The sequence below is a fragment of the Lepus europaeus genome, chromosome 3 (genome assembly GCF_033115175.1).
Source record: "Lepus europaeus isolate LE1 chromosome 3, mLepTim1.pri, whole genome shotgun sequence".
Lineage (NCBI taxonomy): Eukaryota > Metazoa > Chordata > Mammalia > Lagomorpha > Leporidae > Lepus > Lepus europaeus.
In genome coordinates this window covers 165,721,497-165,736,973 of record NC_084829.1, presented here as the reverse complement: position 1 = coordinate 165,736,973, position 15,477 = coordinate 165,721,497, and the positions used below count along the sequence as shown (strand labels likewise).

At 47.0% G+C, this 15,477-nt stretch overlaps 1 protein-coding gene across 2 annotated transcripts in view; it reads left to right on the top strand.

Annotated features, from left to right (window-relative positions):
* Positions 1-15,477, top strand: part of PDE10A (phosphodiesterase 10A) — a 381,690-nt gene that overhangs the window by 358,565 nt on the left and 7,648 nt on the right. For both annotated transcript variants that reach the window (XM_062187022.1, XM_062187024.1), the window contains exons 19-20: positions 8,765-8,876; positions 13,762-13,842. In XM_062187022.1, the coding sequence (XP_062043006.1) occupies positions 8,765-8,876; positions 13,762-13,842 (193 nt within the window). The remainder of the gene's footprint in view (positions 1-8,764; positions 8,877-13,761; positions 13,843-15,477) is intronic.

The window sequence follows — 15,477 nt, the reverse complement described above, 5'->3', positions numbered from 1 at the left end:
TTGGTAATCACAAGTGTGTGTTAAATACCTAATTTAGTTTTCTTTGGTCAATAGTTTTAATACAATGGTATCAGATATTGTTGGAATCTTTTTAGTTAAGTTTATTATAATATTTCTTAGTTTATCTTTTCTAGAGATCTTGTCATCATTTCTTTGGGTAGCTGAGGGTTGGAAGACTGTATGTCCTCTCTTTATAACTGGAGTTAATAATAAGACACAAAACCACAATGACATTCATTCAAAGAAATAAATGAGACTTTAGCTAAGAGTTTAAGTTACACAATATATCAAAAAATGCATCTGTTCTTTGAGATTCATTGTATCTCTGAACCATAAGTAAATGATGGCATTAAGATAGCCACTTGTAATAGCATTTTTTTTTTTTGACAGGCAGAGTAGACAGCGAGAGAGAGAGAGACAGAGAGAGGTCTTCCTTTGCCGTTGGTTCACCCTCCAATGGCCACCGTGGCTGGCGCGCTGCCGCCAGCGCACCGCACTAATCCGAAGGCAGGAGCCAGGTGCTTCTCCTGGTCTCCCATGGGGTGTAGGGCCCAAGCACTTGGGCCATCCTCCACTGCGCTCCCTGGCCACAGCAGAGAGCTGGCCTGGAAGAGGGGCAACCAGGACAGAATCCGGCGCCCCGACCGGGACTAAAACCCAGTGTGCCGGCACCGCTAGGCAGAGGATTAGCCTGTTGAGCCACGGTGCCGGCTGTAATAGCATTTTTAGTTAGATGTGCACATCAGATATCTTTTTTTTTTTTCCATCTTAAATCAGGGTGGCAATATGGCCTAAGAGTTCAGCTGCCAATTGGGATTTCCACATCCAGTATTGGTGCCCCTGTTTTCAAGTTCAGCCCTGGTGTCGTGATTCCAGCCGCTTACCAGTGTGTACCCTGGGAGCTGCAGGTGGTGATCCTGCCCATTCACGTGGGAGAGTGGGATTGAGTGCCCAGCCTAGCCCAGCCCTGGCAGTTTGCAGGCATTTGGGAAATGGACCAGTGGATATGAGTGCTCACTTTATTTCTCTCTCTCTCTCTGATTTTTAAAATGTTTGAATGGATATGTTTTCTTCACTTATTTATTTTGGAAAAACTTAATATTTAAGGTTACTATTTGGCAGAATCTTGGAGGGACCACACTGTCCAATTTGCTTGATCAGTCTCAGCTACCGCCTGTGGCTCTGATGTAATTCCAAGCAGTTTTCTATTGATTCTCAAAGCTGTATGGTCCTGGACATGAAGTTACGTGGTACAGAATCCTCACTGTGTGTAAGCAAGGGTGGGATTTCAGGGCATGCAGAGAATCACGTTGTGGACGTTCAGCCAGTGGTGGCATCCAGAGTTATGGAAAATCTCAACAGTGATTTTCATGAAGTGGATATTCGCAATTATTTGTCAGGGGATTCCAATACAATCCCATCAAAGTTGCATGTACCAGTGCCATCTCACTAGTCCAAGTGATCAATTTCAGTTCACAGTTGATCACACTAGTCAAAGGGATCACACAAACAAGACTAGTGTCTGCTAATACCAACTGATAGAATAAAAAGGGGAGAGAATGATCCAACATGGGAAGCAGGATACACAGCAGACTCATAGAATGGCAGATGTCCTAAATAGCACTCTGGCCTCAGAATCAGCCCTTAAGGCATTCGGATCTGGCTGAAGAGCCCATGAGAGTATTGTAGGCATGGAAAGCCAAGACACTCTGGGGAAAAAAAAAAAAAACCTAAATGAAAGATCTCTGCAAGTGAGATCCCAGTGGAAAGAACAGGGCCATCAAAGAAGGAGGTACCTTTCTCTGAAGGGAGGAGAGAACTTCCACTTTGACTATGACCCTGTCTGAATAAGATCGAAGTTGGCAAACCCTACAGGCTTCCATAGCCTTGGCAACTCATGACTAGAGCCTAGGGAGATTATTGACGCCATAAACAAGAGTGTCAAATTGTTAAGTCAGCAACAGGAGTCACTGTGCACTTACTCCTTATGTGGGATCTGTCCTTAATGTGTTGTCCAATGTGAAGTAATGCTATAACTAGTACTGAGACAGTATTTTTACACTTTGTGTTTCTGTGTGGGTACAAACTGATGAAATCTTTACTTAATATATACGAAATCGATCTTCTATATATAAAGATAATTGAAAATGAATCTTGATGTGAATGGAATGGGAGAGGGAGCGGGAGATGGGAGGGTTGCGGGTGGGAGGGAAGTTATGGGGGGAAAGCCATTGTAATCCATAAATTGTACTTTGGAAATTTATATTTACTAAATACAAGTTTAAAAAAATGAAAAGCAAGTTTAAAAAAAAAAGAAAAAAATCCAAAATGACGAGTTATGGAAGGTGTAGGCTTTATAATATGATTGAACACTCGTGTCCTTGATTGCTCTTGTGTTACGTCCTCCTGCGGTTGTTGTGTGCCACCATGCTGTTAAGTACATCCCTAATACTGCGCAGCCATCACTGGCATCCCCCTCGCGACCTGCTCTCCTTTGTGAACTGGCATCTGGCAACCAGCATTCGACTCCCTCTTGCCATGGTTTTGACACTGTAATTACTTTAAGCAGAACCACAGTCTTTGTCTTTTTGCGACTGGTTTATTTCACTCAGTGTAACGTTCTGTACATTCGCCCATGTATGAGAATCCATTTTACGTTTACATCACAGTTTTCCTAGTGTAATAATATGTAGGCAGCCCATAAACAAGTCATAGACAAGTCAAGGTCAGTCTTGGCTTGTGGAATTCCTGGGATGAAAAATGTTACCTATTCCCATGCTCCAGGAGAATGATCAAACAAGAACACTCCGCTAAAATTAACTATGTTATGATTGTGTTGCAGAAAGCCTGATAAGTTGCTTGCCTGTGTTGTTCACTTCTGTGTTGCCTTGAGCTGCAGCTGGTTATGTATAAAATATCACTGAGACGCTGGAATAAACAAGCCTTGATCAGACTTTTGTCTTGGCTCCACTCTGCGCCCTTGTCCCCCTTTTTCATTCCCACTCCCTCCTTCAGGTTCCATTCGCTGGCCCGCACCAATAATAAGTTTTGATATCAGGAAGTGTCACTCCTCCAGCTTTGTTCTCTGAGGTGGCTTGAGATTCCGCATGGATTTTAATATGAGCTTTTCTATTTCCGCTATATCCAATTTTGGTGTTTTACATGCACCCATAAAGCGGGGCACCTGGTCTGTTCTAGAAATGGGCAGTATCATATCAGAGAGCTCTAGTGTCAGTCAAGCCTGGCATTCTTATCACAAGTGTGCTCTAGCCTGTGGTAGAAAATATTTTTTTTAACCAAAAGAGATAACGTATTCTCAGAAGAGGAAGTGGCCTCCTGTACCTGTGACTGCTTTATCTGTTTGGAAATCATTTCATCTAAGAAAGATAAATCCCAATGATTTAAAATCCCAGGGGCTTAAAAATACCGAGTTTTATTACTTTTTATCACATTGTACGATGTCTGAAGATCTTGGCTTGCTTAACTTTAACCGTTAAGTGATGCTGCAGAGAACCAGGCTGTTTCTGTCTTTTAGCTCTGCCACCGCTGGCCCCCTGGCCTCCTTCTGGTCTCTTACTCTCGGGTCAGGTGGACTTTCCCAGGTCACTCTTCCGTCTGTTGATCTCCAGTCTTTGTTCCCTTCCCTCTGGGCTGAGTTCCACTTGTCTTTTTCCTGTGTCAGAGCCCTCAGCTTCTGATACTTGCTCCCTGCCTTTTACCCTTACCAGGGGTCCTTGCCACCTGCCCCTAACACTGACTATGTCAGTTTCTAATACTGACCCCTGTGGCCACGACACTGCTTAGAAGATAGTAGCTGCTCTGGTGTGAATGTCCCCTTCAGAATTCATTCTGAGATGTAATTGCCATTGCAACAGCCTTAAGAGAAGGGACACAGGGCAGGAGGACACCCCCACTGATGAACGTATTAAGGTCTTTATTGCTTCCCTTGCTCTCTGGCTTCCAGCTGGATTTAGCCACTGGAGATGAAGACAAGAGATGAGAGGGCGGGGAAGAAAAAACCTGATATGTTTGCTCCTCTGGCTTCATCCCTGCTGCCCCGGGGTTTAACAATGCTTGAGAGGGAGGCTCTTCTCCAGTACAGCCCCGCCTGGGTCTGGCAGTTCCCTCCCCTGCCCCTCCAGGAGTGGTGACCTCATCCTCTTTTGTTGCCCCTTAGTGCCTTGTCCTGCCCTGGTCCCCCTCAGACCTGCCTGTGACTTTGTGAACAGTTCTTTCCTGGATGCTCCAATTGTCTGGTGGGCCGCCTGTTTCACGTTAGCACAGGGCTGAGACACCCCTGTATAAAGGAGGTAAAGTTACAGTGTTGTCAGACGGGGCCACATTTCTAATTTTCCCACATGTAAAATGATAGTAGACATTTGGGAGGTGGGTACACACCTCTCTGCAGTGTTCACAGGGCCTAGTATGAATAGCGAAGCTAAGAGTTAAAGGACCTGAATCTTCGATGTCCAGCTCCTGTGGAAATGGTGCCAGCCATTCGGTCTTTTCTAGTTGGAGACACTCACACAGTAAGAATTGCTGCAGCAGTCACATGAGAGAGTATTCTGTATTTATGCCCACACCTCCACCTGACACCTGTTTAAAGGTGCTTCTGTGTTCCATGTGGCCCAGCTGGGTGTCACTGCTTCTGTCCCAGTGAGACATCGGGTCCGCAGCCAGGTGACTTTGTAGAGCACGTGGAGTGGGGTTGGGGTGGACGTGGGTCTACTTATTCCTCCGTATAGTCCATTTGAGGTCCTGCATGCTGTGCAACCCCTTTTGCCTTCCTTTTGTAAAGCTGTGTGATTTCTCCAATCTGATTTGTGAGAAGAGTTTTAAACTTCCCTGCACACGGTAGGAGCCCCTCCTTCTGTCAGCTCCACACACCGGCCACAGGTCTGCTCCTTATTTGTTCCTCTTGGGGTAATGCATGCGGATGGGGAAGACAGGGCAGAAGACTGGGAGAGAGCGGTAGCTCCTGTGGAGTTCGTCTCTTTCATCTTGGTGCTGCCTCCAGTGTCTGGACCCCTGTGGCTCATCTCCACCAGTGTCCCGTGACCGCAGCTGCCGTCTTTGCTCAGTGGACCTGCGCTAGTGTTCTCCTGAGTGAGCTCTGGGCGTCTGCCCTGCCCTCCTCCAGGTCCAGGGATCCTTCTCCACCTTGGGGGACAGCGGACCCTCCCTGAGATGTGTACATGTCATCTGGGAAACGGCTCCCGTGTCCTGACCTCCAAACCTGGGACAGCAGTCCCACTCCTGCCTTGACACCAGCCGTCTCTCCAAGCCCCCACGTTTCCTGTTGCACCTCGTCGCCTCATTTCAGCCACAAGGGTTTTCTCTGTGTTCTTCGAATGCCCCAGGCTTGTTTCCACCTGAGGACCTCACTCATGTTCCTCCCTGCTGCAGCTCTCAGGGATCACCACAAGGTTTCTCCTCCTCCCATTTATTTACGTGGCACTGGCTGCTGCGTGAAACTTTCTATCTGCTTATTGTCTCCAATTTCCTACTAGAATATTAGTTCTGCAGGAGCCAGATCTGTTTTGTTCATGGCTGTAAGCGTCCGATATGTGTATTTGGAATGTATGAATAAAGTGAGACCCTCCAGAATCACTGTGCTGAAATGGTTTGTGTCATGGGCAGCATGTTGGACTCCTGCTTCACTGTTTTTATTTACTGGGTAACGATCAGGCCAGGGATATGTTTAGCATAAACTCAGTCCCTTGCACAACTGGTCATTAAAATGCATCAAGAAGGCCGGCGCCGCGGCTCACTTGACTAATCCTCCGACTGTGGCGTCAGCACCCCGTGTTCTAGTCCCAGTCAGGGCGCCGTATTCTGTCCTGGTTGCTCCTCTTCCAGTCCAGCTCTCTGCTGTGGCCCAGGAGGGCATTGGAGGATGGCCCAAGTCCTTGGGCCCTGCACACATATGGAAGACCAGGAGGAAGCACCTGGCTCCTGGCTTTGGATCAGCGCAGTGCGCCAGCGGTAGCGGCCATTTGAGGGGTAAACCAACGGAAAAAGGAAGATCTTTCTCTCTGTCTCTCTCTCTCTATCTATCTAACTCTGCCTGTCAAAAAAAAAAATAAATGCATCAAGAATTGAATATTTACACCAGTTATGTCTGTATTCCATTCCTGGATGAAATTAAAAACAATCCCAATTCATGTCAATATTTCTTGACAACCATGACTATGTGATTTGTAATTCAGAATTTAAAAAAAAAGTAATTGTACCTACTAAATGCATTTGATGCCAAATTTCTAATCTGTTTAATGGTGTGGTTAACAGTGCAATAGCTAACTGTTAAATTGTTTCATCTAACTGATTTTGATGGTGCAGTTTAAGGGATAGCATTTCATAACCTTTCCAATACTTGCAATAGCATCTGTACATGTGGAATCATTTTCAGTGAGAAAGTTCTTTTTTTTTCTTCATTTTCAATTCTCTTTATATACAGAGGATCAGTTTAGTATATATTAGGTAAAGATTTCAACAGTTTGCCCCCATATAGCAACACAAAGTGAAAAAAAATACTGTTGGAGTACTAGTTATAGCATTAAATAAGAGTGTACAGCACATTAAAGACAGAGATCCTACATAATATTTTTTTAAAAAATTAATTTTCTATGCCATTTCCAATTTAACACCAGGTTTTTTTTTTCATTTCCAATTATCTTTATATACAGAAGATTGATTCAGTATATAATTAGTAAATTATATCAGTTTGTACCCACACAGAAACACAAGGTGTAAAAATACTGTTTCAGTACTAGTTATTGTATCACTGCACATTAGACAACACATTAAGGACAGATCCCACATGGGATGTAAGTACACAGTGACTTCTGTTGCTGACTTAACAATTTGACACTCCTGTTCATGGTGTCAGTAATCTCCCTAGGCTCTAGTCATGAGTTGCCAGGGCTATGGAAGCCTTTAGAGTTTGCTGACTTTGATCTTATTCCGATAGGGTCATAGTCAAAGTGGAAGTTCTCTCCTCCCTTCAGAGAAAGGTACCTCCTTCTTTGATGGCCCTGTTCTTTCCACTGGGATCTCACTCACAGAGATCTTTCATTTAGGTCTTCTTCTTTTTTTTTTTTCTTTTCCATGGTATCTTGGCTTTCCATGCCTACAATACTCTCATGGGCTCTTCAGCCAGATCTGAATGCCTTAAGGGCTGATTCTGAGGCCAGAGTGTTGTTTAGGACGTCTGCCATTCTATAAGTCTGCTGTGTATCCCACTTCCCGTGTTGGATCTCAGTGAGAAAGTTCTTTTCATATGTTGTGCAGTATCCGGTTGGATTAGCGTTCCTTTTGTTTCATAGATTTAGTAAATAAGAACTCATTTATCAGATAAAGCTTATTAGAATATTTAACCAAAAGAAGTAAATAGTAATTTTTGGATGAATATAGGTGAAATGAGATTGGATTATAACAGTCACATGAAATAATTATTTGTAAACAAAATAATAGATTTCTCACATTGTGTTTCTGTTTAAATGAATCTACCTTTATGAAGACAGGTAATGTACTCATTCCTACAGAAACCCAAGTCCAAGAATATGCTTAGAAAATTCCTCAGTAAGAACATCTTGCAGTTCCCAGACCACTTTAAGAGATCTGGTTCCTTATTTATTTTTTTTTTTTAGTTTTGTTTATTTGACAGATAGAGTCATAGAGAGAGAGACAGAGAGAAAGGTCTTCCTTCTGTTGGTTCACTCCCCAAATGGCCGCTACAGCTGGTGCTGTGCCGATCCGAAGCCAGGAGCCAAGTGCTTCTTCCTGGTCTCCCATGTGGGTGCAGGGGCCTAAACACTTGGGCCATCCTCCACTGCACTCCCAGGCCACAGCAGAGAGCTGGACTGGAAGAGGAGCAACTGGGACCAGAACCCAGTGCCCATATGGGATGCCGGCGCTGCAGGGCAGAGGATTAACCAAGTGAGCCACGGCACTGGCCCCAGAGATTTGGTTCTTCATGTGTCACCTGGGCAGGTTGACAGGAAGGGTATAGACAATTCTAATCAATTTTTGAGAGTTAATGTACTCTAATGTGTTAGAGACTTGCTACCCTTTTTGAAATGTAACTCACCAAAAGTAAGGCTGCGAAAAGAAAAACGAGTTTATAAACAGCCTAAAGGAAAGCAGCCGATGGAGAAGAGATGACTTTGGTAACTGGTGAATAACGGTTCCTGGAAAGAACCAGGTCCCTCTGAAGTCCAGGAGCCTTAGCTGTAGGGAGCCCACCCGGGTCAGAGCCGCTACTGACAACCAGGCCGGGCTGCTTGCCCTCAGGACACAGGAGGTAGCGCGAGGCCTCGGTGTGCTCAGGCTGCGGGCAGTCCTGGAACACTGAGCTGAACACACTCCCAGCACCTCCCACTTCCCTCACCACAAGCGACAGGATTGGCGTAGACTTCCTCTGAGTTCTTGCCATGAAAATCCAAACGTGGCTGATGGCCGTCAGCGTGGCGCAGGGGTTTCAGTGAGAGCGGAGCCATGAACCACCCTGGGTTGGGTCTCAACAGTGGTGCGGAGGCAGCAGGAACAGGTGATTCACCCCCATGGAGCTGCTGATAGACCAACGCGCTGTTGGTTAGTTCCGTTTCCCCATCCTGCTGGTACTTGTGTCTGGCCTTTCGTGCCCTCTCTTCCTCCCCCCATGGAGTAACTCACGCTTAAACCTCACTCCTGAAAACACAGTCCTTCTAGAGCTGACTGAATGTGCACATGCTCTGCTGACCAGTCTTACGTCATTGTCTTCCAGAGACCGGGTAATTGGTTTGATGATGACTGCCTGTGACCTTTGTTCTGTGACAAAACTGTGGCCGGTTACAAAATTGACGGCAAATGATATATATGCAGAATTCTGGGCTGAGGTAAGTCTCTGATTCTTACGTTAACATAGTTAATATCAAGAAACGGGAAGTATTTGAAGAGAAGCTAAATATACGGGCAGTTTACCAGTCTGTTAGTTGCCAGTGTTGTAGCTGTTTCAGAAAGGGTGAAGGACTTGGCAGGTGCTCGGATCCAAAGTGAGGACAGCCACTCGGTTCCTCTGAGCTGTGTGCGTGGTCAGTCTCCTGGTCTCAGCTGCAGCACTCCTGGACCTTGTCCACAGAACAGCAGTGCAGCAGAGCCCCTCAGTGACCAGCCGGCCGTTTGTCCATTCAGTCCCTAACCACTCCAGGATGTCCGCCTTAGGGAGGCAGCAGACAAAGCCTGCAGAGGAACTCAGGATGGATCACCGGCCATGGCTGCCGAGGTAGACACTTTGGAGAAGCTTCCTTTTGGACCAAGGACAGAGGAGAATATGCAAATATACGCACAGGTCCTCTCACCTGGAGGCTGAGTTCTGTGTGGAGTCCGGGGCAGTGTTTCTCCTGACAAGCGTGTGAGGGACTGCACTGTCTGACGTGTCAGAATGAGCGTTCACTCCTCAGCCTGCTTCCTGCAGTGTGTGGGAGCAGGCAGCATACAGTTCTGCTTTCAGAGGAGCCACACCTCGGTCCCCACACCTTCAAGTGTTACCGGGGGGGGGGGGGGGGGTGGCACTGTGAGGTCCCTACACCTTCAAGTGTTACCGGGGGGGTGGCACTGTGAGGTCCCTACACATTCAAGTATTACCGGGGGAGGGGGCACTGTGAGGTCCCTACACATTCAAGTATTACCGGGGGAGGGGGCACTGTGAGGTCCCTACACCTTCAAGTATTACCGGGGGAGGGGGCACTGTTAGGTCCCTACACCTTCAAGTATTACCAGGGGAGGGGGGGGAGGCACTGTGAGGTCCCCACACCTTCAAGTATTACCAGGGGAGGGGGGGGAGGCACTGTGAGGTCCCCACACCTTCAAATGTTACTGGGGGGGTGGCACTGTGAGGTCCCCACACCTTCAAGTATTACCAGGGGAGGGGGGGCACTGTGAGGTCCCCACACCTTCAAGTGTTACCAGGGGGGGCACTGTGAGGTCCCCACACCTTCAAGTGTTACCGGGGGGGGGCACTGTGAGGTCCCCACACCTTCAAGTATTACCAGGGGAGGGGGGGCACTGTGAGGTCCCCACACCTTCAAGTGTTACCGGGGGGGTGGCACCGTGAGGTCCCCACACCTTCAAGTATTACCGGGGGAGGGGGGGCACTGTGAGGTCCCCACACCTTCAAGTGTTACCGGGGGGGGCACTGTGAGGTCCCCACACCTTCAAGTATTACCAGGGGAGGGGTGGCACTGTGAGGTCCCCACACCTTCAAGTGTTACCGGGGGGGTGGCACCGTGAGGTCCCCACACCTTCAAGTATTACCGGGGGAGGGGGGGCACTGTGAGGTCCCCACACCTTCAAGTATTACCAGGGGAGGGGGGGGAGGCACTGTGAGGTCCCTACACCTTCAAGTATTACGGGGGGGGGCACTGTGAGGTCCCCACACCTTCAAGTATTACCAGGGGAGGGGGGGAGGCACTGTGAGGTCCCTACACCTTCAAGTATTACTGATGGGGGGGCACTGTGAGGTCCCTACACATTCAAGTATTATGGGGGGGGGACTGTGAGGTCCCTACACATTCAAGTATTACTGGGGGGGAGGGGGGCACTATGAATCCTTTGGGAACCACCTTTAGCCAGAGAAATAAAAGAAGTTTGAATGGAAAAGAGTTATGTGGTTGGTGACTGAGCCACACATCCACTCGTCCAGAGGAGCAGGTGTGAGACAGAGACCCAAGAATCGTTCCGCCACGGGGTAACAGGCCTGCTCTGTAGGGTTTGGTCATTTCATGCCGGTGAACCCAAGTCTTACCGCGTGAGGACCACAGGCCGGAGTTGACTGTCTGTGCTGCTACTTCTCCAGAGCACCTCAGCATTATGTCTGCCTCAGTAAGATGTTTTCTTTACTGTGTAGGATTAGAACCTAATTCCTACCAGGCTCAATTAGGAAGACTGTTTTGGATGTATATGCATGAACTGTAATATTTGATTTCATTATTGAATTCAGCTTAATTTGCATGTTTATAACCTAGAAAACATTCTGTAAATATCACATAGGAAAAGTGGCCTGAAGCTAGCTATTGTATTATACATAGTTTTACCTAATAATGATACATTTTTAAAAAGTTTTTTAAAGATTTATTTTATTTATTTGAAAGACAGAGTTACAGAGGGAGGTAGAGACAGAAAGAGAGGTCTTCCATCTGCTGGTTCACTCCCCAATTGGCCGCAGTGGCCAGAGCTGCACCGATCTGAAACCAGAAACCAGGAGCTTCTTCTGGGTCTCCCACATGAATGCAGGGGCCCAGGGAGTTGGGCCATCCTCTACTGCTTTCCCAGGCCACAGCAGAGAGCTGGATCAGAAGAGGAGCAGCCGGGACTAGAACCGGCACCCATATGGGATGCAGGCGCTTCAGGCCAGGGCTTTAACTCACTGTGCCACAATGCCAGCCCCCATTTTTAAAAAATTTTTGACAACTCTATTTGTATTATAAGTGTCGATTGACATACAACAGAGGGACAGGCGTTGGCCTGGTGGTTAAGATGCAAGGGAAGAATTCTGCACCCACACCAGATTGCCGGCTTTGATTCCCAACTTCAGCTTCATGTTTCAGGTCTGTGCTAATGCAGACCCCAAGAGGCAGCAGCTGGTGGGATTCCTGCCACCCATGTGGAAGACCTAGACTGAGTTCCTGGCTACTGGCTTCAGCCCTAGCCATTGCAGGCATTTAGGGAACATGCGAGTAGATGGGATCTCTCTCTTTTTCTTTCCCTCCCCTCCTCTCCCTTCCTCTCCCCCCCCCTCCCCTCCACTTATGCCTCCCCTCCCCTCCCCTCCCCTCCCCTCTTTTCTCCTCCTTTCTCCCTCCCTTTCTCCCTCCCTCTCTTTTTCTCTCCCTCCTTTTCTCTTTCTTTCCTTCTGCCCCTCCCTCCATCTCTCTCTCTCCTTCTCTGCCTGTGAACATGAAAAGTAGCAGACAAATAATGTAGACCCCCACCCCCATTATAGTCCTCACTGATCATTCAGTCCGCGGGATGGTTAAGCTCCCGTCCTGCTCACAGGCACGGTCTTCAGGACCTGGCCACCCTGGGAGGCAGGGAGGTGACTGAAGTCCTGCCAGTCATCTAAATATCCACAAGGCACTGTGAGCTCTCGGCTGCACTGTCACTCCCTCCCTCAGACCACCACCAAGTGCTGGCTCCATCCCGCAGCTTGCTGCCTGGACTCTTCTCTCCCTTTGGAATCAGTGTGGCGGTGGTGAGCACCTGGTCTTCAGTGTTGCTTAGACTACAGTCCTGCTGAGGGGGAGCACTGCCTGCGCAGCCTCAGGCCAGGTTTCAGACTCTTCCCTGTGCCCCAATTAACACATGGAATGAAATTAACAAATGACATTATCAAACCGATGAAAAGATACACTTATTTGGGAGCAAATACATTTTGAAATCCACATGCAGTTTTTTCATAACTTTGGCCAGACCGCTCTTTAATTCTGATTGTTATCAATACCTGCTTCAAACCCTCTTCATTCTGATAAAGATCAGGAACATGACCTCGGTCCCCAGAGCCCCACCTACCAAGACCCTGCCCACTGCCTGTCTGGACGTAGCCCTGTCTTGGCCACTGCTTGTCTTGACCTGGCCTCTCTAATTGTTGTTCTGGCCATTTTTCCTGACTGTGCCCAGAGTACTCTCCACCCCTCTTCCAGTGCCCTGCTGTGTATGTGGTCACTTGTGCTCTGTATTTTCCAGTTTCACATTTATCCTTATTGTAAGTATGTATCCAAGTCACTGTTCACTTAAAAAGCATTTTCCTTATCCAACCTGTAATTTCCTTGATGCTGAGGGACTTTATAGGTTTCATTCCTTTAGGATGGAAAAGAAAAAAGGATCAAGACCACTGATTTCAATATTTAATAATAAAGCAGAAGTTCGAGTGCCTTCCTTGTTAGGATGGGTCCTTTCCTTACTAGGACAGGTGTGCTGGTCCTTTACATACAAAGTTTTAGTGTGGATTATAATAGTTTGTTTCTAGACCCCATTTTAGCACATCCGGGGAGTTTTTAGTCTACACCTGTATTTTCTGGAAACAAGGACATTAAAAATTGAAGAAATAACAAGTATGAGGGAAGAGTAGGGAGTTAGGAGAAACCACAACATGTTCAGAAGATTTTTAACAAGCTTTAGAAAATAAATAAAAAGCAAGATAATCTTGAAACCCTGTAGGGTGGGGAGGATGTGTGTGTCGCGAAGGTTTAGTGAGTACTGGATGAAACACTGCTGGCCAGTGCTCAGCCCAGAGTGTGCAGTGTGCAAATCCCTGTGAGGATGATCTGTGACTGCACACATGACGATGATATGTACACTGCACTTCACCCAAGCGTCCTGGCTGACCGCCACCCATTCCTCCCCCAGCAGTGTCCCTCTGCCAAGCCTTGCTTCTGTCCAGAGCAAAACCCTTGGCCGATCAGTGGGGAAGGCCTCAGGGCCCCTCCATGTCGGGTAGTGCTTGTCCCTTCTCCCCATTCCGGCATCTCTGCTGCTTCCAGTGTTTACTGTCGTGTGCACAGTGAAACCAGAGGAGTTGGCTGGGAGCCTGGTGGTTCAATACCAGGAACACACACCAGGCAGCAAGGCTTTCATCATCTTACCACGTTCTAACAGTCGATAACCAGAAACATTGTTTGTCTTGAAGTGAATTGGCAGATAGAGGGTGCAACTCACCAATGCTACAGTTCTGTAATGATTTGAGAATTGAGGAGCTGTGATTCCCCTCCCTCTTCTTTATCTTAGGGTGATGAAATGAAGAAGCTGGGAATACAGCCTATTCCTATGATGGACAGAGACAAGCGGGACGAAGTCCCTCAAGGCCAGGTACGAAACACAGTCACATTGTCCTTGGTGACGTCAGAGAGGGCTGGCTGGCCACACGATCGCGCATGAGAAGGAAGCACACCCCTTCTTGTGATGTTTGGGTGTGGGCAGTGGGTCTTTTCAGGCCTCGTGTTTACTGCAGAGTTGTGGTGATTGGTCTTGGCGTCTGAGAAGTGGAGTAAGGGCAGCCCTGCCCTGGGGATGCCATCCACTGAAGTGAGCTTCCATATGCACATGTGCTCCTAGGTGTCCAGTCTCTACTGCTGGGGCAGAGACTCTGAACGAGTGTGATTTGTCCCCAAGGCTGCCAGCCAAAGTAGGAAATCCTGAAGTGGAGGGATTCTGTGCTCAGCATCAGAACCTGCAACCAGTCAGACCCTCTCCATGTAGATGCTGCTCAGGGAGTAGAGAGGGTTGGACTGAGAGAATTCACAGCTGCCTTCGTCATCCCCTTTCAACAGGCGCAACTGCAATGGACAGGCTTTCATTTCTGATGTGAAATAGATGGGAGAGATCAATAGATGTTAGCGTTTCCAACAGGCAGTAAATATTTTGTCATTAGCTGTATGCTGGTAATTTGGGTAGAGTAATACTGCAGATTTTGATTTAGGCCCAGCTTGTTGTAACAGATAATGTTGAGTATTTTAGTTACCTTTCTGAGTTTTATCACACCATAGATGGCTTTCCAGGACTTACTACACAGTTTTGTCATGCTTTGAGAGCTCTTGTATCTGGTCAGCTTTGCGTGAGTTTGTATGCGGTGTCAGGGTCTTCTTAAACTACCGACCTCCCAGTGGTGTAAGAATGTAGTCAGTTATGAGCGGGTAATTATGATACAGAATTGGTTTAGAAAATCTTTCCGAAAATCCATAGGATAATGGATTTAGATAAGTTCTTAAAATGTCCTACTTTATTTAAAGTCAATTTACATGAGAGTCTGGGCAAGTGCACGGCTGCTCAGGGCAGCAGCACAAGGAAGAAGCTGAACGCTGTGCTCATGGTGTTGGCCTCTGAAGAGCAGTCCGTCTGCAGCCTTAGCTCGCTTGGCGCAAGATGCTCACCTTTCCTCCTGTGTTTGACAGTGCCGCTGGCACAGCCACCCCGTCACACACACTGCATTTTTATTTTGCAGTTTGATTGTGAGCTTCCTCACATGTGTGGCTACAGCTCTTTGTCTTTCCTGCCCAGTTCCTGCTTTTCCATCTCCATCACATTTAAAGTCCTTTCCCACCTTAACATCACATAAACATCCGCCTGTTTTCTTAAGTTATTTTTTGTTTCATTCTATTTTGGTGGTTAGTTGATTTGGAATTTATCTTGTTATGTAGTTCTGTGATGGGGACCTAACAGTTTTTTTCTTTTCAAATATTTAAACAGTCAACTCAATGGAACATAGAGGACAGCTGACAATTTCTCATTGATACTATTGGGGTATGGCTCCTAGTCTAGGGATTTTAATAATAAAATAGGTTTTTTAATACTACTTTGTTTTTTGCCAAAATTCCAAGTCCATTTACAGTACAAGATAATTTTAAATTAAGTATTTCTGTGGTCAACTACTATTTTATCTACCACATTGCTTCCAGACTGTTGACTCCTGTGAAATCGTTCTTCACCTTGGCAGTGACATCTCCA